We start from the raw sequence: 26,998 nt of genomic DNA, 5'->3' as shown, positions 1-26,998 counted from the left end.
TGTGATTGAAGACAGTGAAGTATTGTATGAAGTATGAAGACATGTCTTCCAAATTCAGCTTTTACCATATGGTCACAAAGACGTGAATTCTATGATGCAAAGGGAAGCTAGGCTTAGTCCTAGCTGTTTTCACCTATTTTACGAGAATTGTGATGGTCTTCTACTTTGTGATATTTTTCGTCTCTCATTCTCTTATCCCTTGTCTTCTTCTGTCCTGCCCAAATACTTGTGTTGCTACTTTTCCTCTTGCTTAAAAGAAAAGAAGAAAAGTTACTTCTGTGTGCTTGCCTGGAAATTGTTTTCATTCTGACTTTTATGGAGTCTGGCCCCAGCTTTAAGAGGCTTTCACTCGGAAAACTGATTTTATAAGATACACTTTTTTCTTAGTTTTCCGATCCACTGCATATATATATATATGACTTTGGAGTTAGAGCCGCTGACTTGAGAGGTGAAAACAATTTTCCATTGCTTTACAGTGGCAATATGGAGGAAAAGGAGCAAAATGAGATTCTACTCTTTTTTTTTTTTTTTTTTTTTTTTTTTTTTTTAAACTCCTCAGTTCATCCATTTTCTTAGATTCCAGTCAGCTGAACCCCCTGAATTCATAGGCTGTGTCCAGGATCACACAAATGCTAGGGAATAGGTGTCTGGGACCCGGATAATCAGAGAGGGGGAGAAGCTGGGGCTAGAGTTGTTGTTTTTCAGGGCCAGAACAAGCACAGTTTGTGTGGGTGGCTTGTGGCTGTTACCACCAAAAAGTCTGTAAGGTCTGACAAAGGATGTGTGTTTCATACCTGGTTTTATTGTTTGAAAATGCAAGGCAAGGAAAGGTGGTTTCCTGCATGAAGACACAAGTTGGACTGGGTGAAACCAAAACAACAACGGATCTGGAAATAGAACCTGAGGTTACATCTCTTCTAAAAAAAAAAAAGGAAAATCATGACTCGAAGTGTTACCAGGCGCTGGAAGAGGAATGCCCCTTCTTGTTAAATTCTTAGCTTGTTCCTTAGCATGCTTTGGCCTAAGCCAGTGCTCCCAGAAGAGCCTGAGGCACAGTTCAGGACTTAAAACATCCTGGAGACTGTTTCAGTAGGCAGTTTGCATGCAATCAGCTTCTTTTGGAGGTTGAAAGAGGTTTCTGGTATGAATTCACTCCGCTTTATGCTAGTTGGCTGTGGTATTTCGGAACATTCCTCGCTACTTTAACTTACTTGTATAAATGAAACTGAAAAGTCCTAGATCCCTATGGAATGCTCTATCCACTAAACTGTTAGGACAGTCACACACACACACTTTGAAGATCTCAAACTGAGTTGATATTTACAGTGAAATGTGAGGCATGCTTTAGTTTTGTTGAGGTGGGGAGTCTAACAGATCTTTCACAGATCTTTCTGAAGTCAAGAGGGCTCCCTGTTTCACAGATTATCAGGCAGGGCTTGTGGTCTTACTCTGTACCTTTCTCTCTCAAGCCATCATACTTTCTGTTTGGTTGATCTTTTTTTTTCTTTTAATTTTGAGTGGAAATGCCTGCCCATTCAGCTTTAGACCAGTACCACGTAAGAAATGGGACCACACAGTTGTAGTGGTTCCTAGATCACAGATGCACACAGGGCTATCTAGAAGCAGCATAAAGAAGGTACTAGTACAGACGATGTAATTGCAGACGTTGAACTTTGTTTGTAAACCATGTGTTGTATCTATATGATTCAAAATGCCCTTATCTTCCTCTAGGCCTTTTATCTCTGAGGACATGTTACAAGCAGGTTGTAGGGGAAAAGGGCAGGACTAACATGATTCGTGCAGTACCTTTCTGCCTGTAGGCTTAAATGTGGGACAGATATAAATTACATTGTAAAAATGACAGTGATTTGTCTTTTAGGGATTCCAAGGCTCTTTAACCATGAGCAACCATTTTGTACGGTTAGTGGAGCCACTGGACCCCAAAGAGCCTCTGAAGAAGTTCTTTAATCTAAACAAACTGGAAGATGCGAGATACGGTATGTTGACAACATGCGAAAGCAATATTCTGAAACAGGCACCTGCCTGGACATGAGTTTTGGTTATCATTGATGCTGAACAGAACTGGAAGAGACACTGCAATGATGGATGCTACTTGGTCTGTAAGCATACGATCATGGAGAGAACTGTGAATTCTAAAGGTGGTTCTTGAAAATAAAGTTTTAGTAAAATTTAAGTGTAGAAATTTAGAATTATGGAACTACTGTCAAGCTGTCTGTATGACTTTCTTAAACATGTTCTGGTCACAGAGTGCATGTCGCGGTTTTATTTTTCCAGAGTGGATGAGGAAGACTAGCCAAAACATTAAGTGAACACAGCATCTCCCAGGCTGCCTTGCTGCTGTGATAGGCAGGAAAAGACCTGTCATTGACATGACTAGCTTAATCATCCAGAAAAGTTTTTCAGCTTTGGAAAGATAAAAAAGAGGAGGCTAGAAGAATCCTTTTCAGAGGAGGCTTTTTCTTTGCTTCCTTAGACACTTCCTGAATATCCTCAGGCATCCTTCTCGTGGCACTGGTAAAAGTCTTGCAATTCATGCCACTGACATAGAAAGCCAATATCTATAGCTTATAGCAGTCTGTGTCCTTTTTTTTTTTATTTTTTTCTTTTCTCCTTCAAGGAGAAAATGTTTAGTTAAGGGGAATTCAGGAACCAAAACAGCAAGAGGAGGAACACTTTCTCTGAATGTCAACAGTGCATATCCATTGCAAACTCAGACAGAGTGTATAGATCAGAAATGAATTAATGCTGGATTTGGTCTCTGAAAAGTGACAAGAAGTCTTTAGAAACAGACAAATACATGTATGGTATTACCAGTTAATCTCTTCCAGAATCTCTATAGAATGATAAGCTCCACCTCCTTTAGAGGAAAAGGGTGACAATTCTCACTCTCCAGAAGAGAAAGGCAGTAACTTAGCAACAGATAGAACAATAACAATTAACAAATAATTCTGAATGTCTGTGTCCTGAAACAGGAGAATTTCTCCCTATTTTTTTAAACAACATGTATATTCAACGCTATATGGTGGATGGCATATACAGTGCAATGCTCTATAGTGGGTACTGTTTTTATGATAGTGCTAATGAGCTCCCGCTGTGATTCGGTTACCTCTGTGCCTTGGGGCCCTGAGTGGAAAGTTATGGCAAACTTTTCAATATGTTTTTGAATTGAAATATTCTGAAAAGAAGTCAAAACCTATTAAACAAGGAGAGGGAGAAAAGAGAATCTTTTATTTTTCTTCACATACTTTGCTCTAGGTAGAACTGTCAGGACTGCTCTAATTTCATTTTTTATCAAGTATAAATATTTCTGTCTTGAAGTAGAAAGAGGTTAACAGATGCACAGTCTTGCCGCAGGTAGATTTCATTCCCCATGGCTGCAGAAGAGATTGGTTAGACCAATAAATGCTTTCCAACATGCCAGGTAGAAAATTGTTTGTGTTTTTCTAATACATTTATACACTGGGTCTAGTGGCAAGAGTGGGGGTAAAATGAAGGAAAGCAAGGTGAGCATAATGTGTTTTCAGAGTAAAGTTGCTGTGGGGGAAAAAAGCTGTGGAAAAGAGTACTTCCACCCCAGTCTCAAAGGCACTGGAGTAATAAACCTGCTGTAAGCCGAGTGGAACAGGTCAGTTAACACTGACTTCCTGACACAGCCAGGAAACCAGGCATGGGTGTCCGATACTTTAGAGAAAAGGCCTGTTGGAACACAGAGACGGTACTCAGAGCTATATGCCCCGGGAGTGGAATTCTGCACTTGCTGGAATATGGAGATGCACCCTAAGGTAAAAACAGAATTTGCTTCTTATGTTTTTCCCATGCAGCACGTCTGCCATTTTCTATTCGAGTCCTCTTGGAAGCAGCAATCCGTAACTGTGATGATTTTCTAGTGAAGAAGGAAGATGTTGAGAATATTCTCAACTGGAAAGTGGTGCAATACAAGAATGTTGAAGTGCCATTTAAGCCTGCCCGAGTTATTCTGCAAGACTTCACGTAAGTCTGATATTCTCCGAAGCTAGGAGGAGGGGATTGATGAATGTGCAGCTATACTCAGCTTGGGGTGAGGGTTGAGGGGGGTCTATTGAACATGCAGCAGTTCTCAGGTTAGAGTGGAAGTTAAGGGAAAGGGTAGCAAGTGAAATGTTTGAACAGGCTTTTTTTCAGTCGTCTTGGATGTCATGCCATGGACAGCACATAGAGAGGCAAAAAGTTATTATAAAAGCACTAGATGAAGTTTTTCTAGGATGAAGAAAAAAGTGTCTTTATGAAACTCTTTAAACATGGAGAGGGAGAAAATGGAATGGATCAGTTTGGATCCAAATGAGGAAATTCACTATTAAGAGTGTTTGTTTTTGTTTTTTTTCTTTGGATTCCTAGATTCAGAGGCTCTTACTTTCAACTTTATACCTGCTCCAGTTCTCACTTATAACTCTCTTCTGAATCAGTATCTTTCCAAATATATTCTTTCAGACTTCTCTACTTATAAAAAATGAATGTCTACTTTTTTGCAGAGATGCCAGTAGAGATCCCTACATAATGAAATCTGAAAAATGGTCCCTTTTATTTCAGTGCTGTAAATTCTGAAGTGTCAGCATGTTATAGTCCCTGGTAGCTGTAGAAAGTCAATTTTCAGGTAGAGCAGTAACTTCTTACTGTTCTTAATATGGCATCTGACTTGCGAGTCCACTGTTCTTGGCACCTTAAACCTAGGCAGTAAGAATCTAGTTCTTCCTTGGTAAGCCCCATGCTGCTAAGCTATCAGTTGATTTTATTTCTTAGAACGGTAGAGTATCTTTGCTGTCATATCATTCAGTCTGCATTTTCCCAAAGATTGTCCAGGTACTACAGATCAATACAAAGTTCAACTTCTGAAGACATTAGAAAAAACTGACTGCTCTTCCGAAGACATTAGAAAAAACTGACTGCTTTCCTAGATGTTTTTTTGCCCACTGGCTGTTATTAATATTTAAAAAAGTTGAAGCACAGAGAAAGACAAACTTTCAACCAAATTTTGTTCCCCTTGTTGCTGCTCTGCTTTCTTGCCTCCTACTCTCCAGACCATTGCTGAGTTGTAAAAATTTGCCTATAAACTTGCAGTGAAGCTGCATTTATGAAAAATAAACTCCTGCACAGGCTCCTGAGTGGGAGCTTGCTGGAAAATGCAGCCCTTGGCAACTCTCCAGAAGACATGCAACAATTACAAGTCCAGGATAAGAACTAAAGAATTTCCTAGCTCTGACCATTCTGCAATTATCCTGAATTCTTCTAAGAATATAATTGGATGTGGTCTACATTTCTTTTCAATTTTATATAATTTATAAGCTGGAAAAAAGTAACTTTTTCCCACTTGAATCTACCAAGTTAACATAACATCTGTTACACACACACACCCCCCAAGGAAAGTATGTATGTATGTATATATTCATTGTTCCAGGACATATGTATGTCCTGGAACAATGAAGTACTCCACTGAAGATAAGTTTATCAAGCATTCCCACATTTCTTTTAATCAGAGTTAGCTTCTTTTAAGTCAGCATTGGATCATACAGAGCTCTTTTTGGTTGTTTTTGTAAACACTCAGCATTTCAACCTAAAATTCTGCAAGAATTACAAAGCCTTTTCTCTTCTTTTCTGCATTGTTCTTGCTAAATTTTGTAATTTTAACTAGCTTTCTTGCGGTCAGGAGTTGAAAACATAAACTCTCCCTGCTTTGGGCTGCCCTTAAAGAAACCTAATGCTCTGAGCGGGATACTGAATGATGCCAAATCCCCACAAATACATCACAGGCAAGCTCTTTTTCTCTGAGCAGCCAGCAAAATCAGGCATGTTGGTATGCAGGAGGGTTTTCCAAACTGATTGAAAACTCTTGTGTGTGGAAGTGGTAGTAGCTATCTCTTTAGAAACATCACTATGTGCTGAGCAACACCAGAGGCCTTGTTAAAATAAATATTAAAATATGTAATCCTGTTACTTAGGACAGGCACTGAAGTGCCAGAATTTCTGATTACTATTCCTTGTTTGCTTATAACCGGATCTGAGTTCGTTGTGGGGGATGGAGGAAAGATTCTCCTGTGCCTTAATTTGCCCCTGTAAAGTTTACTTACCTCACTGAGGAAGGAAGGCTTAATTTAGGGGTTTAAAAATGGTTTGGGGTGAAGGAATCATTCAAATTTAGAGAAGAGGCCTGTTAACTAGTTTCTGTGTCACTCAGAGTTCAAGGGCTTGCAGGGTTGTCACAAGAAGATGTCAAGAGGGTAAAAATAAGAACGTTAGCCAGTGGCCTAAGAACACGCTGCTTGACTGTGATGTGTGAGTTAAGGCCTTTTGTAAGTGATATGTACAAGAACCTATTAGTACAAACAAGTGATACACCTTCTCATTTCTGCCTTTTTATGTTCTCCCAGTCATGTGCTAGGGCAGTTAAATCAATTCCTGAAAATATGGTTATCTTGCAGATGGGTTCTGTATTCACATCCTTGGTATTTTAAGTCTAATGCCCTGCTCTGCCAGTTTCACTTGCAGTGTGGAAGGTACCAAACAGCCCTACCTAGAGAGGATTCTCCTGTGCTTCCAAAACCTAGGAAGAGATGGTCATTGTTTAAAATCAGCTAACTAAATGAAACAAAGAATGAAAGAAAGGACATTGTCTTCCCCTGTTTTATAGATTGGGGAGAGAAGAGGAACAGAGCAAAAGAGAAGAAACTGGTTCAAGGTCCCACAGGAATGCTGACTAGGTTTCCAGATTCCCAGCCAAGCATGTTAAACTGCTTCTGTAACTTTATTAATTTTGGTTTTAGTTTTTCATTCTGGCAGTGCTCAGGGTACAGATACAGTTCTGTCCTTTCTACCCTTCTGATTTTGTCTTCCCAAGGGTGCTCTCAGCAGTAGAGCAGTGATCTCATGCCTGGGGATAAGGCTGCAGTTTGCTCCTGTTGTGGCAGTAGGTCTCTGCTCTGCATCTCAGAATCTGGGTTGTGTTTGTTTTCTTCTTGTTGGTTTTTTTTCCCCCAAACTCTTTCAGCTCACCTATATCTCTTTCATTTTAGTGGGGTGCCAGCTGTGGTTGATTTTGCTGCAATGCGTGATGCTGTGAAGAAACTTGGTGGAGACCCTGAAAAAATCAACCCCATCTGTCCTGCTGATCTAGTGATAGATCACTCCATCCAGGTTGATTTTAACAGAGGGTAAGAATACGAAATGACTGTTACTTCTCAGTGCTAGTTAGGAAGCTGGATCCAGTTGCTGGTGATGAAGATAGTAGTTCCATTGGTGATACTCTTAGAATTTAGACTATAGCATCAAAAACCCTAGGAACTGGTTAAGTTAGGCTGTTGTATCAGTTGCTGGGGAATAGTTGCAGGATTCTGTTCTTTCTGTAACACATCTCTCAGCAGCATGAGCCTGGACTAAATGTTGGTTGAAACAGGCACAGTCCAGACCTGTGATGATTATAATTTTCCATAATAATACTGTATTATTATTAGTTGCACAGAAATAGCTTTTTTCCACATGCACTTTTTTTGACCCTGTGGAGCTTTCTGGAAAGGTCAAGCAAGACTACCTCATTTCTTCCTTATTTATGTAAGAATAGACTGAGCAGCACAAGCCCAGCTCTGAGAACTGTTTGCTGGTTCATTGCCTCCATAGAGAAATGCACGCTGATTAACATGGGTCGTATAAGTTTTAGAAAGAAACATAATGCTACTTGATCCTCAGCATGCTACAGACAAACACTCACCAGACCCACACTGAAACACCACAGCTTCACATAGGGGTCTCTCTACCCTCACTAGTATCTAAATACAGGTCTACTAGACCACTCTTCCAAACAAATCTTGCAGTTCTACATTTCTCAGTGGTTTCCTTCCATCATCTCAGCTTCTCAAGGATGTTGATCTGCAGTTGCCTTGATGTTAGAAAAGTTCTGTTTATTTATTGTCCCTTATAGGAGATAGTTTTGAAGCTAGTCACTTAAATGATAGCAATACAAAGAAGAAAATTTATAGAAGGAGGTAGTTGTAAAACTTAAAGAGCACTTTGAGTGCCATTGTTTCAAGGTGTCTTTAAAATAAAAATACTGAACTTCTGAGCTGGTGTGTATTGTAAAGCCTGCTTCATGGAAGAATGTTGCCAGAAAGTTTTCATTTTAAGTCTAACATTTTTTTTCATTTTGTTTTAATTGTAGTCTCATATGGATACAAATTCTCACTGATGCCTGTCATGCTTGGTGGTGGAGAAAGAGGGCCAAAATTTTTGACTTATGTAATCACTGAAAATCTGTTCCCTTTTAACTTTTTTTTAGAGATGCTGTAACTATTCTTAATCTTAACATAACACTAAGGAATTCAGAAGCAGACACAAAATTAGAAATAATCATCTAAAGACTTATCTCTGGGGTAATGGCCATTCTAGCATTAATCTATTAAACTGGAAACCTAACCTTTTTATTTTTAATTTGCATCTGCATAATTTTATAACATCTTTGGGAAACAGTCTATTTCTGTATGAACAAAGTCTGATTTAGTCTTTACTCTAGGACAAAATCAACTATTTTGGTTCTTTCTCTGAATATTTTAGTAACACTCATTTCATGTTATAAGTACTATCCAGCACTTTACATATTTTTTTTTACTAATGACTGTTTTTTGTCTCAGCCATATTTTATTTTTATTAGGGTCATGTATATATGGAGAGAACATTGGCCAGCCCTAAACTTGAGTTTTTTGATAATGCTCAGGCTTAAGCTGATTAAGTTGATAAACTTGAAGGTTAAGTAGCTGATACAAGTGAAATGTTTCTTAGCTCTGTGTTGAAACACAGGGACTTCAGACAACGGTGTATAGTCACTCATCAGTGATAGCCTCTATTTAACCAAAGTTGCAGGGCAGTTAGGTTCCAGTTCCCTTTATTGCTGTGCTAGTTGCTTCTGATTTAGGTGCTGAAAACATCATATTGCTGTAACATATAGTCTGGCTTTTCCCAAGATATAAATTTCGGGTTCACCACCCATACAGCATGCAGATTAGTGCTAAAGAGTTCAATCAGACTGGAGGTATTATCTGTAAGACTTCTTAAATCCTTTTTGTCAGTTGCCTGTAGCTCACAGGTGCAGTGTTATTAAAGCAGATGAGATTGATCAGCATTATCATTAGCAACTACTCTTCTGTCACCCCTTCAGTGTATTAGACCACACAAATTTCAGGTGGAGACTTTTGGTTATAGCAGCTGATTATTTTCACTTACAGGTCAGACAGTTTGCAAAAGAATCAAGACCTGGAATTTGAAAGGAACAAAGAAAGGTTCGAGTTCTTAAAGGTACTGAAAGAATTAATCCTATTTGTGTGGACAAGTGTGAACAAATGTTCTTCCAGTACTTGTGTGCTTTGAAAACTTTTGATTGCACTTCCTTCTGTTTCAGTGGGGGTCCCAGGCTTTTCAAAACATGAGGATTATTCCACCGGGCTCTGGGATCATCCACCAAGTGAATTTGGAGTACTTAGCAAGAGTGGTGTTTGATCAGGATGGTTACTATTATCCAGACAGCGTGGTAGGCACTGACTCACACACCACCATGATAGATGGTTTGGGAGTGCTTGGCTGGGGTAAGTGCACTAGCTTATGATAAATGGCCTGTTGGCTGATAAGAGGCTGTGTTTCAGACTCGCACCTAATTTAAGCAACCTGGTATGGTCTCTTACAATTATTTAAGATTTTGTAACTAAGCTTTATGTTCTGATAACACCCTCAGATTAAGTAATACAATTTCTTTCTTTTCTTTTTTATTTTTATTCCAACTCCAATGTTTGAAAGGTTGACTAAATAAGTAGGTAGTGAATTGGAAGCATCACAATCATCATGATAGGGAAAACTTCAATTGCACTTCTTGTCCTCCTATGGTATGGTGATAGTAGCCCAGTTGAAATAGATACTGTACAAATACAGAATACTTTTGGTGGCCTTAAGAGCTTATGTTAATTGTTCATGAAGATGCTTGCCAAGTTTTGAGTAGCACATGTAATACAAATAGGACATTGTTTGTTCTACCATATATAGTACTGTTGTAGCAATACTGATAGAAACTTTCTATGAAGGATAGAAGAATTTCTGCAGACTTGGTCCAAAGATATTCACCAGTTCACCTTTTGAAGACCATGAGATCTGTGAGATAGCAGATGTCTCTTTTATCCTACATTTGGTTGCACCTTGCACATGGGGCCCTCATATTTAGATGATATTGCGGTAGATGATATTACAGTAGCAGTAACTACTTGGAAGAGTAAGTATATTAACTTGGCCTCATTTTGTTCCGGAGTTTGAAAAGTATGGCTGGGCACAGTCCATAGCTTATGTGCCTAAAGCACACACTTCAGGATCTTGCTAATGGCTAGTAGTGCTTCATGCCTCTACGCTGGCCAGTCAGTCATGTCTGCTAACCTGACTGTGTTTAAAACTGATTCAGATGTCATATGATGAGCAAGAAGAGTTGTATGATTGGACCTGTTACAGAATTCTCTTTGCTAATAGACAAATATGTATCATTTTGCATAAGCTAAATAGGAAATTATTTTTCAGAACCATTACTAGATTAAGCGGGGGTAAGAATAGGAGTAGTGGTTTAGCATATGTAAGCAGCTATTATAAGCAGCTTGTGCTAGATCAGTGTTAGTTAAGCTAAACAAAACGTAAAAGGAGTTTTGAGAAGTGCAAGATAAAGATGAGAGGGATTTTCTACAGGCAATAAGTTAGAAAATAGCTGTTTGAGTGTCATTTTGCTATAAACAATGCTTTTTTAGACTGATTATGATTATGACATCTTGATATTTTATATTAGTAATTTACTGAGATGGGGTAGGCACCTGAACTGTATTCCTCTGACATTGAAGCTGTCTTTACCTAGAGGTTCCCACCTGCACATGCCAAAACACTGTTGAAAGTTAATATACTTAAGGAAGATAGCTCTGTCTTAACAAGTAACATTCCTGTTAGCATTCTTTAGAGCTATCCATACCCTTGACTTTAAGATTCTTTCATTTCTTCAAAATGACTTTGTAGTTTTCATTTGATAACCACACAGTCATGGTCTGCATACATTTTACACACTGAATGTTCCATGTCATGTTAGTGTTATTGTTCTTTGCTGATTCATTGCATGTTTAAGACACTAAATAGAACTTTTACATCTATTATTGAAAGCCAAATTTCTTCAGACTGGGATACTGAGATTTACATAATATCCCATCTGCTGGCTGAGGAACAGGGATTAAAGTATGAAACTGATAGAAATGAAAAAGCCTGACCTTGCTGAAGCAAGATGAGGAATGCCTCTTAGTGCAGGACTCAGCCCTCTTACTGGCTGCCCTCTCTCCCCTTTCACAGCTTCAATCATCTGCTCACTAGTTGCATTTCATGGGTTTATTTTTGATACTACATTATCTTTCTAAATAGTCTGATTGTATAATGGTGTTGCATCCAGGTGTTGGTGGCATTGAAGCAGAAGCAGTGATGTTGGGCCAGCCCATCAGCATGGTGCTTCCTGAGGTGGTTGGCTATAAACTGCTGGGAAACCCTCAGCCACTGGTAACATCCACAGACATAGTGCTTACCATTACCAAGGTAATGGGCGTTTGCTATTTTGTCATTATTGTGGGAAGCTATGCACGTATAAGACAAAGCCACTATACTGCACATTTAGGAGCACTGTCTCTGTTTCCATGTATCTTTTTTATTTTTTTATTATTTTTTAAGCTTTATCACTCTGTGTGGGTTGGAATTAAGTGTCCAAGGCCAACTGCAAATTTGCTGTCCAAGTCTGTTTCTCAAAAGCCAGATAAAATGGAACAGAGAGCTGAGATTTCATGGCCTGTTCAAATCCTTATGGGCAGACCTGTTTTGGAAAAACAGTGCTTATAAAAGGTTGTTCTTGTTTCTCTATCATCTCAAAAGAAATATGGTGACTTTTTTTGGAAGGCCCCACATAGAATAAGACTGTGCAAAAACTGAAAACAGTCAGTAAAGTGCTGCAGTTTGACTGCTTTGATTTGCAGGTCTTTGGCTCACATGTCACATGTTTGTAATATGTTTATTCACTCTGTAACTTGTGACTAAATTAAGAGTGTTACTAGGCCAGCATTTAATACTGAGCTGAAGCTGAGAAATCTGATATGTGTGTTCATCATGGGACACTGGCTCTTGAGAGAATCTGCAGAAGGAGAAAGCCAACCTTTTTGAGTTCATCCAAACACGCATCAAGACACATCTTTCTGGGTTCACTGACGGAAGACCCTGTACTGTTCTCTTCTCCTCAGAAAGCCTTGTTAAGAAAAATGCAGTTGTTCTAAGATAGAATCTAGTTTAAATGAGAGGCCAAGCAAGTTCAGAATGAATACATCACTATATTATATCTTATTATTGCAGCTTTACAGCTCTGTGTCCTCGTCTTTGGAATTCAGTGTTTACTGAAGCTTTCTGGTTTCAGATGACATTAGAACCTTTAAAAAAAGGTTTCCCTGAAGTCAAAAGCTGTATTTTATAGCTTACATGCTCTGATCATTTGACACCTAGCAATGACATAGTCACTTTGTGTGTGTTTTTTCTTTTTTTTAATAACAGCACCTTCGTCAGGTTGGAGTTGTGGGTAAATTTGTGGAGTTTTTTGGTCCTGGTGTAGCCCAGCTCTCAATTGCTGACCGAGCCACCATTGCCAATATGTGTCCAGAGTACGGAGCAACAGCTGCCTACTTTCCAGTGGATGACATTAGCATTGGCTACCTGATGCAGACAGGTAAGCATGAGAATAGATCTTGACTTGAGTGTGCAATTAAAAGCAAGGACCCCAAGTCTATATGGCATAGTCAAAAACAGGGTTGAATCATACTGTGCCTTCTGAGCTTCTGTGCTCTTTTATCTGTGATTGTTCAGGCTTTCTTGATTTCAGTGTCCATGTTTAGGAAGAGCCAAATTTAGGCTGTTTCCTAGCAAACTTAGCTGCTTAGCCCTGCTTGCACCTAACTTTGTCCTGATCGCAAAAGCAAGAACCTAAGTTCTTGTTCTCCAAAAGCCACTAAATCTGCTCAATCACTTTGCTTCTAGTGAGTATCCAGTGCTTGGGCTGAAAGGATCTTTTGGTTTACACATTTTACACAGTTTACAATGTGAACAGTGTGAAATGATCAGTTATGCATTTTCTTCTTTTTCTGACTCATTGTAGTTCCTCATTTTCACTTGAATTTTTTTGTTTGTTTGTTTTTTGCTGTGTCTGGCTTTCACCTTAGGCCGTGATAAAGAGAACGTTATGTGCACAAGAAAATATCTTGAGGCTGTGGGAATGCTTAGAGATTTCAAGAACTCTGCTCAGGATCCAGACTTCACACAGGTTAGAAATCATTCCATCTTCAGGCTCCTTTCCTCTGTGCCTTTCCCCACTTCCATGTGACTGTTGTCTATTTTTCACAGAAACCAGAAAATAGTTAAGGGACTTTCTAGCTTTCCATTTGTTTGTCTTGGTCTGTACAGCTGTCTTAACTCAGAGCTCAGTGGAATAAGTCAGCTAGCTCTCCAGGTGTGAAACTTGGGCACAGGGAAAAATGGACTCACAACTGAGCTCTAGGCATTGTGGATTTCTGATTTGATCCATGTTGAATCCATGTAGTTGAGAACTCCACTCCAGACTCAAGCACAGCCTATGAAGATAGCATGGATGTGGTCTCTGTAAGCTGTGCCCCAGCTCTGTCCTTCTTATGTTCAGCAATTTATTTCACTGTGTATATTGAGACACTGAGAAGCTGTGTGTGGTAACTGCAGACCACACAAGCTGTTTTCTGAGTGTGAAAATCAAGGTCTTAGTCTGCATCCTGGAAACTCAAGAATAACTTCAGTTTTCTCTACTGTAAGAATTTTATCTTGTAACTTATGTTCAGGTTTTCATGATTGTCCAAATTTTTTATAATTAGTAAATATGGAAAGATGAAGCACACAGTTGAAACGAAGTTGAAACATGGAAGGGGAACTGGAAAATACGATAATCTGTAATGTTTTGTTATAGACTCTGTTTTCCCCAAAGCAAAAATAGTCTGCTCTAGTTTATGCCTGTACTGGGATTTCTTCATATCATTGTTTTCTTCAGAGGATCCTGCTGCTACTATCTGAAAGGACATAATTCTCAAAACTGTTCACATTGTTCAGATGCTTCAGTCTCACACTGGATTTCCAGTAACCACGGTAGTTTCGAGAGCCATACCTGGGAGCTATCAGGGTCTGAAAGTAGAACTATTCCTTCTCTTCTGATCTTGCTCTCCTCACATGAGGTCTCTGAGAATTTCTGCAAAGAAATGTAAAGATGTGTAGGCTTAGCCTTGATTCAGCATTGGGCGGAGTTAAGCACACCTGTATTTTGCTGACTGCATCTTGTCATGCCGTGTTGAACCCTTCTCTGTTCCCCTTACTGAATAGGTTGTTGAGTTGGATCTCCATACTGTTGTGCCTTGCTGCAGTGGACCGAAAAGACCTCAGGACAAAGTTGCTGTATCAGATATGAAGAAGGACTTCGAGACTTGTCTGGGAGCCAAGGTAGGGACTAGGAACGTTTGGCCCTACAAACCAATGCATTCTTCCAGAAGCTGTCTAGTCTTTACAAGCCTGCATTCTGGAGTTGAGTATTGTGCTGTTTGCTTGTTCATTGAGAATAAAATGGGGATGTTGGACTTGTGTTTGATTACATGTTAGAAAATGGCATCAACAAAATGAGTAGAATTAGGGGGATGTGTTCATATGTTCCTCTCACATGAAGGAGTTCCTGTCCGACTGAAGTAGTAGTTCTTTCTGATTTAGACCAGTCTGAAGCCACCTGAGGTCCGGCATGGGTTGAACATACGGTAGAGAGTTCTAGCCAGCCTGTGTATTGTTAGCAGACTGAACAAAGTAGCTACTGCACTGAGCTCTGTGCCAACTACCCAGCACTTCTCCAGCTTTTCAAGTGGCTTATGCACTGTGCTCCATAAGGTAGTTTTGCATTCAAGCTAGATAGTTCAAAACTGCTTGTGTCTCCATGTCTCTCTGATGTTGGTCGCAAAGATGCAGTAAAAGACATTCTAAGAAGGAAGTACTTCTCTTTTACATCATCCCATGGAAAAGATGGTCATTAAGAGAAGAGCAAGATTTTGATTAGAATCAAAAAGCCCAGACCCAAACACTTATATTTCCAAAATCAGATTGAATCTTTATTTGAAATGGTAAACCTCCCTGTTAGAAGGCAGTACATGTGAAAACTCTACTGATATATACCAAGAAAATTAAGCTACAGCAATCTCAAAGAGTTCTTAATTTGTTACACTTTTCAAACTCCATGAAACTACCTTACCCTTTCAAATCTTCAAACTTAATATTTCATACTGGGAACAGTGCTTTTTTGTTCTTTGGGGTGTTTTTTTTTTTCAGCTGTCAGTTTCTGACTCTCAAGTCAGTTTGTAGCATTGATTTCAGCCATTTAATATTCACTGCTTACATACAAATCTTACATGCTGCAGCTGAAATCTCAGAACTAGATTGTGCAGCTAGGCTAGCATCTTTGTGGAGAGGCTTTGCTTTCCAGTATATGGACAGTTATCCAGGGCACATGGAAGAAAGATGTGTCTGAGCAGACTGAGGAAGGATATGTTTGTGCAGGAGGAAAATACACATGCATTCTGCTGCAAAGGCTCCCCCACTTTACTGACAGAGAATGGGAGGGACCTCGTAGAAGTAATTTTTGTCCACTGCTTTGGCTGTGCCAGGGTGCAAGCCTTCGCCACCAGACCTAAAAGTACAAGCTATGGTGTGACTGACAGACGGTTATCATTCATGAAATTCCCAGCCCATACCAGTTCCCAGTTGAAATATTTGTATTAATCACACTCTTTTGATCCTTACTTTCTCCTTTTACAGCAAGGATTCAAGGGATTTCAGATTGCCCCTGACTTTCACAACAACAAAGTCAAATTTACTTTTGAGGGCTGTGACTTTGAGCTTGCTCATGGTTCAGTAGTGATTGCTGCCATTACAAGCTGTACCAACACGAGTAACCCCTCAGTTATGCTGGGAGCAGGTAAGTTTACTCACTTTTACGTGCAGTAGTTTCTCTGTGGCTCTGGTTGCGTACCATAAAGGCAAATAGAACACTGATTTAATTCTGACTGCACAGTGCTGTTTTCGTCATTCTAGTTGCATGTTAGAGTTGAACTTAGTCCCTGAGGTCAACAAAAGGAACTCTGGAAATAGTGTTTGGTTCGATACCTGGAAATGTGGGCTGAAGAAAACAGTTTTCCTGCTCAGTCTTCTCTACAAGACAAACTGTACCTGAATTAACCAGTGCTTCTGGCCCTTGTTTGAATGCACAGAAGCCAGGTTTGTCTGAGTTGGTTGCAAGACATTTCTGGTCATAAAAAGCAGTTGAGGGACAAGGCTTGTTTCTTTTTAGCCTGACCAGTCTGGGCTGAAAATGTCTCCTGTCAAATGTTGTCTTTTGGCAACAAAACATGAAGAGAGTCAGCTCAAAGGGCTCAATCTACAGCAGCCCAGTTCAGCTCCCTATCCCAGGTGCTTGTGGCATGCTCACATATTTTTCCCTGTTCTCCTCCTCAAATGTATACATAGGCATTACCTCTCACTACATGATTGCCACTGCATTAGGCCTTCCTAGCCTGTCAGGCTGTTTGCAGGATGCAGGTTTATCTTCTACAAAGGTAGGAAGGAATGTGTGTCATAGACAATGCAAGGGCTCTTTGCACGAAAGCATGACCTAATGTCTGAGGTCACATAATCTGTCCCTAGAGTTCCTGTGTGGTGCAGGGAAAATCTTGTTTTGTGGACTGCCCCAGGTAACAGTCACTTTGAGTCTAGTTTGACTAAATGACATTCGTTACCTGTTCTTGGGCAAGTACCTTTCTTTGGTCACTCTGCAGTGCTGGCAGTTTACCCCCTTGCCAGGGAAAAAATGTCTTTTAATCCCAAAGAATAGGGACAAAGCTGACCACTACCAATGAGGGGAAGAGAGAAATGGCTCTATTTCTTCCCACTTTCAAAGAAAGAGAGCTAAACAAAGTCCCCCAGTTCTCTTACCCTTGACAGGGCAGCCAAATCAGCTGCTTCTTTCATCAGGTTCTTCCTAGTCATGATCACAGAGGTAGAGCTGTGTTTCCTTCTTCCAAAGATGTAGAAGTAGATTTCTTCCAGGCAGACTGTCTTCTCTCTCTGTCCTGTTTCCTTAGCTCTAGTGGGGTGCATCCCTCAGTTGCTCTACCTGCTTAGGATATAGTTGCCTCAAGTGTTTAGCTCCCAGGCCAACTGAGTGCAGTTTAAACCCTCTCCTATATGGTTGTGGGGATGCTGATCTTTTAGTCTGCTTGGGTTAATAGCTCTACGGGTTTAATGTGCAGAAGGCTCTGCAGGTACAAATGAAGTTGGTGCATTGAAATAATGCACAGCAGCCTGAAAAGTCTGCATGTGTGTACTCCAGATTAGTGGGTGCTCTTGACTTTGCTGCCAAAGGGGAACAGTGAAAAAATTATTCCCTCGGTTGTTAGTAATTGCTTGGACATGACAGGGAGGATGATGATCTGGCTTTCAGAGTAGGGTGTGAAATGAAAGTAAATAAAAGGGGCAGTGCTCTTACACTGTGTAGCAAGTTAAAGGAAATCCCAAATACGAATAATTGTTTCAAGCTAGCACAGTGTATCCTGTGCACCAAATGATGGGTAGATCTCTGTGTTTCTGGGGATAAGAAGTGTACACTGTTGTAGCTTTTCCAGCCTAATCGGGCTTTAGCAAGGTGTTGGATTTAGGTTGCTCAAAGCAACTTAGGTTCTGACATTTCCTTGCCTTTCCTTTCTTTTCTCCTCTCTTTCTTTTCTCCTCTCTTTCTTTTCTCCTCTCTTTCTTTTCTCCTCTCTTTCTTTTCTCCTCTCTTTCTTTTCTCCTCTCTTTCTTTTCTCCTCTCTTTCTTTTCTCCTCTCTTTCTTTTCTCCTCTCTTTCTTTTCTCCTCTCTTTCTTTTCTCCTCTCTTTCTTTTCTCCTCTCTTTCTTTTCTCCTCTCTTTCTTTTCTCCTCTCTTTCTTTTCTCCTCTCTTTCTTTTCTCCTCTCTTTCTTTTCTCCTCTCTTTCTTTTCTCCTCTCAGTTTGACTTTGCAATCTTTTCATAACTGGTATTTGCAATAAAACACAATCCAACAGTTTTAAACAGGCTCTCAGGCATCTCCAAGAATGATCATTTGTTCATGATCGTCTTCTCAAAAGTACCCAATAGGTCCAGCTGCCACAGCTTCCTGTGACAGTTAAGGAGCCTCAGCAATTTCAGGTCATGTCTAACAGAACTGCCAAACAGCTGGTAAAACAAGCTGGTTTTGGTGACATCTTCCTGTTGCAGATCACTTTTCAAAGTGGAGCTGAGCTGTATTTTCTTATCCAAGTGGATGTGTGAAAAGAGAAAATGGGGCATGGGAATAAGAAATGCTGCTTAGTTTGCAAAGCTGCTGCTTGTTTTATGTCCATCCTGGGAAAGTGGTGAGAAGGATTTGATTTCTGAAGGGAAACTACATTCATTTGTGTACAGACAATTCATTTAAAAGGAAAAGGTTCACGATGAATGTGTTTCTGGTAACACATCTTCTCCATTAAAACATCTGTATACAGGGTACAAATCTAGGAGTGGTAACATAACACTCCTGCAACAAGCTACAGATTGTGAACTAACTTGTTTGTAACAAGAGGCCAGTGTCAGTACTATCATAGTCATCTGCTTCTGAGGGCAGTAAGTTCAGCACTGGGTCACCAGACTCTTACAAGTGGAAAATTAACAATTTTTATTGCATTTTTTGCAAGACATTTGTACAGAAGTGGCTTTTGTTTAACCATTTACTGAATTTTGAATCTCTCTACACACTGACGAGGCACGAGTGCATCTTATCAAATGTGGTTTCCTGTGACTCTCCAGTAGGGTGGAAATTGCAGACTGGGCCCACAGTTCAGCAGAGCACTTGAGCTCTAGCTGGTTTCTCTGAACTCAAGTGGATTAGTGTGATTGTTTATCTGTACCATCTCGCTGCTGGAAATGGACCCCCCTTTGTTTTGCAGTTATTTAATGGCACTACTGTTAACCTGTTGATCCACCAAACTGTCTCACCTCCAGGAAGAACTGCAACTATCCTTTCCATTTTTCAGGATTGCTTGCTAAGAAAGCTGTTGAAGCTGGTTTGACAGTGAAGCCATACGTTAAAACTAGCCTGTCTCCAGGAAGCGGCGTTGTCACTTACTATCTGAGGGAGAGTGGAGTTATGCATTACCTTTCTCAGTTAGGGTAAGAGGGCTTTTTTTACTGTTGGCTCAGGGCTGCTTAAGTACAAGCATTAACAACAAGTAATGCAATAAGATAATTATTTGTCTGTACAGCTTAAAAGATGTGGCAGATAACCCTATGTCATGATCATGCATGAGTTAACATAATACTGTTGTGTTGGCTGACTTTGTGCCAAGACACACAGGGAGGGAGAGGGCCTGTTGCTTGCTGCAGTTTCTTGAAGACTCATGCTCTTAAGTGGGAAAATCAATTATTTTTCAAGGGTAGTAGTTTTAAAATAGCATATATGACAATATATTGTCTTTCGTATTGCTAGAGGACACATTTCCTAGGTCTTTTTTTCTGTGTGCACAGAAAGTCACTGGAATGATAAAGATTGAGCATTGTTAAGAATGCTATTTTCAGCAGCAATTTATTTGTTAAAGCAATATATCTTATGTTCTGAAATTAACCCTAGCCGAGTGCTAAGGATTTAAACATCTTGCTCCAAAATAAGTTTTTGTTCACTGATGATTTTTTTTCTGCTCTGTCTAGGTTTGATGTGGTGGGTTATGGCTGCATGACCTGCATTGGCAATAGTGGGCCCCTACCAGAGTCTGTTGTTGAGGCCATCACAAAGGTATGCATCAATCAGCCTTTCCAATGCAGCTTATTTAGGTAAGCTGTTCACTGTCTTGTGTTGTTCTGAGCTGCATTACACTGAATTATCTGTTCTCATTCTGTGGAAGGTAAAGCCAATCTGTATTCCATTTTCCGTGGGATATGCTTTGGAATCATTTGGAAGGAAACAGTTCTTTGATTGTCCAGTCATTGATGTCACAGCATGGGGCAACTATGCAGACGTACTGGGTGCATGAAGTCTGGAAACACTACAACATCTTTTGTCTCAAATCCTCTCTCACAGGGTGACCTTGTTGCTGTGGGTGTGTTGTCTGGAAACAGAAACTTTGAAGGCCGTGTCCATCCCAATACCCGTGCTAACTACCTAGCCTCCCCACCGCTGGTAATAGCCTATGCAATTGCAGGGACCATCCGGATTGACTTTGAGAAAGAGCCTTTGGGTAAGATGTTTTTGGGAGAGCCTTTGGATAAGAAACCATCAGCATGCTTCTTTTCCCACCTTATAATCAAAACTGGTTGGAATTAAGTTCCTCAGAAATACTGGTCCTGGGGAGATGCTTCAAATGCACAAGTACATCTGGGATACAAAGAATGAAACTGTTAAGCAACAGAACAACAACAGGGTCTGTATGGTGGAGGAAGGGAAAAGCCAAATTTGATCAATATTCTGATTTTGCAGGGGCATCTTTTTGGTTATAACTGGGTTGCAGTATGTCATGAACAACCTGATCTAGTTGGCTGTCTTTGAGCAGGGAGTTGGAGTAGACAACCCTCAAAGATCTTTTCTAGTCTAAATCATTCTAGAAATTTCTCTGTAATGGAAACTATAAAAGAAGACACATGTGTAGGCATCAAGTCCATGAGGCCCCCTTCTGTCAGACCCTTGTAGATGGAATAAAGTGCACCTCATGAGTTCTGGTCAGACTAGAAGGAACACACTGCTGAAGGATACTACCTGATGTACTTCCCCTCCTCCCTACCCCCAATGGAATATTTGTATGAGAAACATAACAATACCATTTCCTACAGGAATAAATGCATCGGGGAAAAAGATTTTCCTAAAAGACATCTGGCCAACCCGAAACGAGATTCAGGCTGTTGAGCATCAGTTTGTTATTCCTGGGATGTTCAAGGAAGTCTACCAAAAAATAGAGGTGAATTAGTCCTCAGTACGATAGTTCAGTTGAAGTTGTGCTGTGCTACTCTGAAAGTGTTAAATAAGGTGGTCTTGATAATGAAATGGACCTTTTCCTTCCATAGCTTTTGCTTCTGCTGTGACAGGTATTCAAAAGAGACATTTTTGTAAATGATTTCTTGTTAATTAATTGATTCTTATGCAGATCGCATTCTGAAAGCTGTTCCTTAATTATTTACTTAATGTAAGGTATACATGGATTTTTTTTTTTTCTGGCTGACATAAATTTTATTTTCACCACTTAATAGCGTTCACATAAAAAAGAAAACTTGTGCTTGGTAATGTCTCGTTCCTCAGTAGTGAGAGGAAATGTGTTTGAGGTTTACATGCTGCTTCTTAAGATTACTGATAAAAGCACTTGAAAGTTCTGAAGTATTATCTGTGTGCATAATACAGATAATTGTCAGAAAACTGGATGAGCAGCTATTCTTTTGTAATGAAGTAAGGGTGTTTCCTCACTCTTGCTTTTAAAAGATACAATCATACAAAAACACCTTGTATGTTGTCGTAAGAAGTGCCTTAAAAACGCAAGGACTTTACTGAAGTCAAATTTGTTGTTTTATGTGAACTCTGAAGTGATTCCATTGCTTCTGAAAACTTAGAAATCCACAGGATGTTTTTGTGTGTTTTTCAGACAGTAAATAAATCTTGGAATGCCTTAGATGCTCCTTCAGACAAACTATATACTTGGAATCCTAAGTCAACGTACATCAAGTCTCCACCTTTCTTTGATGGTCTGGTAGGTGCACACTTTCACTCAGAGGCAGGCTGGTCTGTATAGGAAGACCTTGACTCATGTTAAAATGGTATAAAGCCACTTAGAAGGATATGGGAGCATCCATCTTGCCAGTGCGGGGCTTATCCTAGGCTATACAGGCCTTGGTTCTCAAATGTTAGCATCACACCCATTGTATTTATTGTAATACTGCATGAGTGAATCTGAAAATTCTAAATATTCTCTGTCACTACAGGTCTTTCAAAAGTTCTCCTTTTAAGGTGGAATAGTTTTAGATAGTGAGAAAGCAAGTAGGGGAAAAAGGAAAAGAAATGCAACCCATAGGTCTGCCTACATGCATTTTTTAACAAATAATTCAATGTTCAGATTGCCATTTCAGCACTATTTAAAATAAAATGCAGATTTCGATATATGCAGATGTCTAGAAATCCTGGACTTTTCTCCTGTTCATGTATGTACCATGGAAAACCTCAGCTAACTTTTTTACCTCATCTATTTTATATGTGCATGAACATGCTGACGGACATCCAAGAGATCATATAAATGCTGAACAGCATTTAATTTTTAAGAGGGTTAAATTTTTTTTAAATTTTCTGCTAACTTCCATGAGAATGGAGACTTTATTTTGCTATGTGCTGATATATGTCTTGCGCTTTCAAAAAAAGTAAAGGAACCCTATGTCACATTTCAATGATTTTCTTTGCATTTGTGTTGGTTAGACTTTGGCTCTTCAGACCCCCAAATCCATAGAAGATGCTTACGTCCTGCTGAGTTTCGGGGATTCTGTGACAACTGACCACATATCTCCAGCTGGGAATATAGCAAGGAATAGTCCTGCAGCCCGTTATTTGACCAGCAGAGGGTAAGCACTTTTTTTTTTAACTTCCTCTTCTTCTCTTCCTTATAAGTTGGGAAGAGGAAATAAGCCCTGATTACTACATCATGTTATTAGCTTACAGATCTGCTACACTCACATATGCTTTTGTACCTTGGATCATTCCTGGAGAACACGTGGAAAAAGAAAAGCATTTCTACTTCTGCTCTTTCAGCAGCTTTCATTGATTCTGAGAATTTGTATAGAGTGTGCAAGTCGGTTATACTGGGGAGTTGAGGACTCCCAAGTCGGTTATACTGGGGAGTTGAGGACTCCCAAGATGTTTGTGTGGAGACAGGGGAAAAAGGAGACTTCAGGCTAACTTTTGCAGTAAATCAATTCAGGAATAAAGGAATCGGGATTTGTCTCCCTATTGAAGCTAAAAACAAAATTATCATGGTCCTTAATGCCAAAAATTGGTTCTATACTGACTTCTAGCATGTGCAACTGTTTCACAGATCTAGGACAGCATCAGCGTAAACTTAGGCTTCAGTGCAGCTGCAACAACTGGTAAAGCCATTGTGGTCTGACTTTAAAACTTTTGCTCGGGACAGTGTCAGTTTAGTACAGTGGCTGCAACTTACGGCAAGACTAGGACTTGCTGTGTCTCCCTATTCAGTCTTCAGATGTAATATGACAGTTTCAGTCTCTGGTTTAGCACTTCTTACAACTTCAGCAACGCTTTGAAAAACAGCACAGCCATTTGAAAAATAAAATGGTGTTTTCATTGAGTCTAATAATTCTGGAGATTAAGTCTACTCAAACAGTGTCATCTACTGACTGCTAGCTGCCTCATGTCTGTTTGACCAACCGTTGTCAGACACTTTGAAATCTAAATAATCCCACGCACATTACAAAACAAATGTTTTATGTCAGACTGTCTTCTGGATGTAGGCCAAAACAAGCAGCCCTCTGTCACGTTCCTCTATTTTTTTTTTTCTCTAGAGGTTACTAGACTGGAGTATCCCCTCATTCTCATATCTCTAGTCCCAAATGAACTTTTTCTTCTTTAATTCTAACTTTTAGCAGGGGCTATCTTTTTGCCTTTTAGATGTTTAGCACAGTAGTGTCTCTACCTTTGTTCTAGATGCTGTGATAATACAAATAATTAGGAGGGCTTTTCTATTGCCAGCTAGTAAGAAAGGATTTCTTTTGTTTCTTCTGACACAACATGGACTATATCCTTGCATCCTTGCATCACTGTCATTGGGCAAGGGGTGAGAATACCTTGGCAGTTGCTTTCTGTGTCCAGACTTCAGTAAACAGACTCCTCCCCCCTGCCCTTTTTTTTTTAATCTAAATACGTAAAAGTAGAAGTTGAATAACAGAAGATTTGGATACCTGCGTGCTACTGTCATTAGTTGCCATGATGGGAGCTATGAGCTTGGCTGCCAAGAGAGTTTTAGAAACAAGTTAAAAACACAGCCGGCTGCTATGTCAGAGACACCAATTTGTTGATTTATTTTTTTTTAAGTGCAGAATGTTTCAGTCTAAAATAAGTGACCTTTTCTTCTTTTTTCTTTTTCCTTAACAGCTTGACTCCTCGAGAGTTCAATTCCTATGGCTCCCGCAGAGGGAATGATGCTGTCATGGCCAGAGGAACATTTGCAAACATTCGCTTGGTGAACAAATTTATCAATAAGCAGGGACCTCAGACTGTCCATTTCCCTTCTGGGGAAACTGTAAGTACAGGTGCTGCTCTGAACTCAGGCTCACTGACAGTAGGGTGGATTAGCACTGACTTTCTCTCTTACAGCTTAGGTCATTACTCAAGTCCCTTTTAAGTAAAGCTGATAAAGTAACAGGAGCTGTGCTGAATTAAAGCAGCAGGTCATACATACCTGCATAATATGGTGCTATCAGGCATGTTGGTGGAGAGTGTACTCATTGTAGAGGTGACCGTGGAAGGTGCAGATTTGTTTTAGGAGTGAGACCAAGCGAGAAATGACACAGTGCTATGATGAATACCTTCAAAATGCATCTCAGTAGCAAGTGTGGGCTTGAGCTCTTTGTGGGAGGGCACTTTTTGCTTGTTCCTCAAAAATGTATTTCCACACCCAAAAAATATATGAAGTGTTTGTCGTTTTCATTCCAGCTTGATGTGTTTGATGCTGCAGAAAGATACAAGCAGGCTGGCCATCCTCTGATTGTGCTGGCTGGGAAGGAATATGGTGCAGGAAGTTCCAGAGACTGGGCAGCCAAAGGACCATTTCTTCTGGTGAGTGACAATGGTAAACTACAGAGAGGGCAGTATTTAAAAATGTGTTCATTTGTCAGGTAGAGTAGCACAGCTGATTTTCATTCCTGTGATAGGTATATTTTTAGAGACAGTAGCAAGACAGGGACCTCCCTGCACATAGCAGATAGGAGGTTATGGTCAGACTGTGCTTAGCAACTTCACTGGGAGACTCAGTAGTAAAGGAAAAAGGAAGTGCTATGTCATATTCTATGAGAACAGTGAACAAGGGGATCTCTGGATAAACCGTGGATGTACATGCATACCACAACTTCTTGATAGCAGGAGCTATTTTGAAATATCAGCTGTGCCTAAAAGCTGCAGTAGAGTTGCAAAAGCTATTTAAATATTAACAGATCCTGTTTAGGCAGGAAACCTTCTCTAGCTAACAATCCACAAGGCTACACCAGAAAGGCCCTTTAATACTTTTGCCTCCCACAATGCAGTAAACCTTAGTTCTGCTGCCAATTGCCTTCTTAAGCTCACTTACCAATGAAACTATAGAGTGTAAGTGAAAAATAGTATCAGTCAATATGAAATTTAGCATTGTTTCACCATGATTTGCAGTTTGCAAGGATTCTTACCAGTATTGTGAAAGGACTCTAATAGAAATCCAGCTACAGTGGAAAATCAGTTTGTTCTTCGTCCTGTCCTACACTACTTAACTGCCTTTTAGAGCTCTGATTCAAACTTTTCAGTTTGGAATTTTGAATGCAGTTGTTTGTTTATGATTAAACAATGTTTTAGGTTATATTTGTCTAAATTCTTTTTTCTTTCCTGTGGTGATTTTTTTTCTTAACTATATTAATATGTAAAAATCAATTAAACTATACCCTAGAGCACATAGTGGAGGTGGGCAACAGTGAAGTCAGTACTACCTCCAGCAAGGTGGCAGCAGGAGTTACAGAAATGACTAACGGTGTTTTACTTAAGACTCATTGAAGGACCCTGGGTTCCAGAGAAAGCACATGAAATCTTTTGACAATTAGACTTCTTCAAAGGTGTTTGAAAGCTGACATACCATCAGGTTGTCCTGGACAGTCTGCTGTCAGAGAGACCAGGTGACTTAGCAATAACTTAGAAGTGGAAGGAGGGGGCCACAGAAGTTTCGATTTTTTTTTTCCTTCTCTGAGCACAGAAAGACTATCCTGAACCATGAAGATAGTTATATCTTGTGTATTTCCCAGGGAGTCAAGGCAGTGCTTGCTGAAAGCTATGAGAGAATTCATCGCAGTAACCTTGTAGGAATGGGAGTGATTCCTCTGCAGTATTTACCTGGCGAGGATGCAGAGACTCTAGGCCTCACTGGACGTGAACGTTATACAATTATCCTTCCTGAGAAACTAAAACCACAGATGAATGTCCAAATCAAGGTAAAAGAGACACCTAAGGGCTGAATTTTCTAAAGCACTGTAATTTGATTCAAAATAACTGTCTCTTCAAACAATGTTTTACTATGGCAGGAAACTTTTCTCACTTGAGGTGAAGGAAAAGATTTGAGATGGAGGGAGAAGAATGAACAAAGTCATTGTAATAGGAATCTATTATGGTGAGATAAAAGCAGCATGCCCAAACTGTTTCATTCAGCAGGAAGGAGTCCTGTATTTTTGACCAGTCCTTCTTTGCCCAGTGTAAATTTTTCTGGCTCCATTATTTTTTTTTTTAATAGCACAGTAGCAACTAAACTGTAAACATTAAATAAATTCATTGTGTCTTAATCCTGACAAACTGACAGGATATTATATATTGCAGTATCCAAAATGAAGTCAAAGTATTTCTGGCGTAAAATGTAGCTAAACTTCAGGCATTGCACTTAGACTGTTACCCAGCTGGTTCTGCCTCCATACCCCTGCTCCTTTTTTCAAAAATATTAGCATGTACAGCGAAACTATGATTTATTCTTGATTAGAACTCTTGTAAAACTGACTTATTTAGCTTAGTGGCCTTGAAGTCAGCTTTTTTACTGCAATTAGCAAAACAGTATACTTACTGTG

The 26,998-nt window shown here is 39.8% G+C and overlaps 1 protein-coding gene across 2 annotated transcripts in view; it reads left to right on the top strand.

The window, feature by feature from the left end:
• Positions 1–26,998, top strand: part of ACO1 (aconitase 1) — a 33,675-nt gene that overhangs the window by 5,489 nt on the left and 1,188 nt on the right. For both annotated transcript variants that reach the window (XM_026100514.2, XM_026100515.2), the window contains 19 exons: positions 1,880–1,997; positions 3,843–4,011; positions 7,065–7,202; positions 9,264–9,333; positions 9,437–9,620; positions 11,492–11,631; positions 12,628–12,799; positions 13,290–13,390; positions 14,467–14,583; positions 15,937–16,096; positions 19,207–19,342; positions 19,877–19,961; positions 20,247–20,403; positions 20,993–21,117; positions 21,793–21,897; positions 22,614–22,756; positions 24,303–24,450; positions 24,864–24,986; positions 26,192–26,377. In XM_026100514.2, coding sequence (XP_025956299.1) covers positions 1,901–1,997; positions 3,843–4,011; positions 7,065–7,202; positions 9,264–9,333; positions 9,437–9,620; positions 11,492–11,631; positions 12,628–12,799; positions 13,290–13,390; positions 14,467–14,583; positions 15,937–16,096; positions 19,207–19,342; positions 19,877–19,961; positions 20,247–20,403; positions 20,993–21,117; positions 21,793–21,897; positions 22,614–22,756; positions 24,303–24,450; positions 24,864–24,986; positions 26,192–26,377 — 2,556 coding nt within the window. In that variant the 5' untranslated portion in view covers positions 1,880–1,900. The remainder of the gene's footprint in view (positions 1–1,879; positions 1,998–3,842; positions 4,012–7,064; positions 7,203–9,263; positions 9,334–9,436; positions 9,621–11,491; positions 11,632–12,627; positions 12,800–13,289; positions 13,391–14,466; positions 14,584–15,936; positions 16,097–19,206; positions 19,343–19,876; positions 19,962–20,246; positions 20,404–20,992; positions 21,118–21,792; positions 21,898–22,613; positions 22,757–24,302; positions 24,451–24,863; positions 24,987–26,191; positions 26,378–26,998) is intronic.

The sequence above is a fragment of the Dromaius novaehollandiae genome, chromosome Z (genome assembly GCF_036370855.1).
Source record: "Dromaius novaehollandiae isolate bDroNov1 chromosome Z, bDroNov1.hap1, whole genome shotgun sequence".
Classification (NCBI taxonomy): domain Eukaryota; kingdom Metazoa; phylum Chordata; class Aves; order Casuariiformes; family Dromaiidae; genus Dromaius; species Dromaius novaehollandiae.
This window is presented reverse-complemented; position numbering and strand designations above follow the sequence as displayed.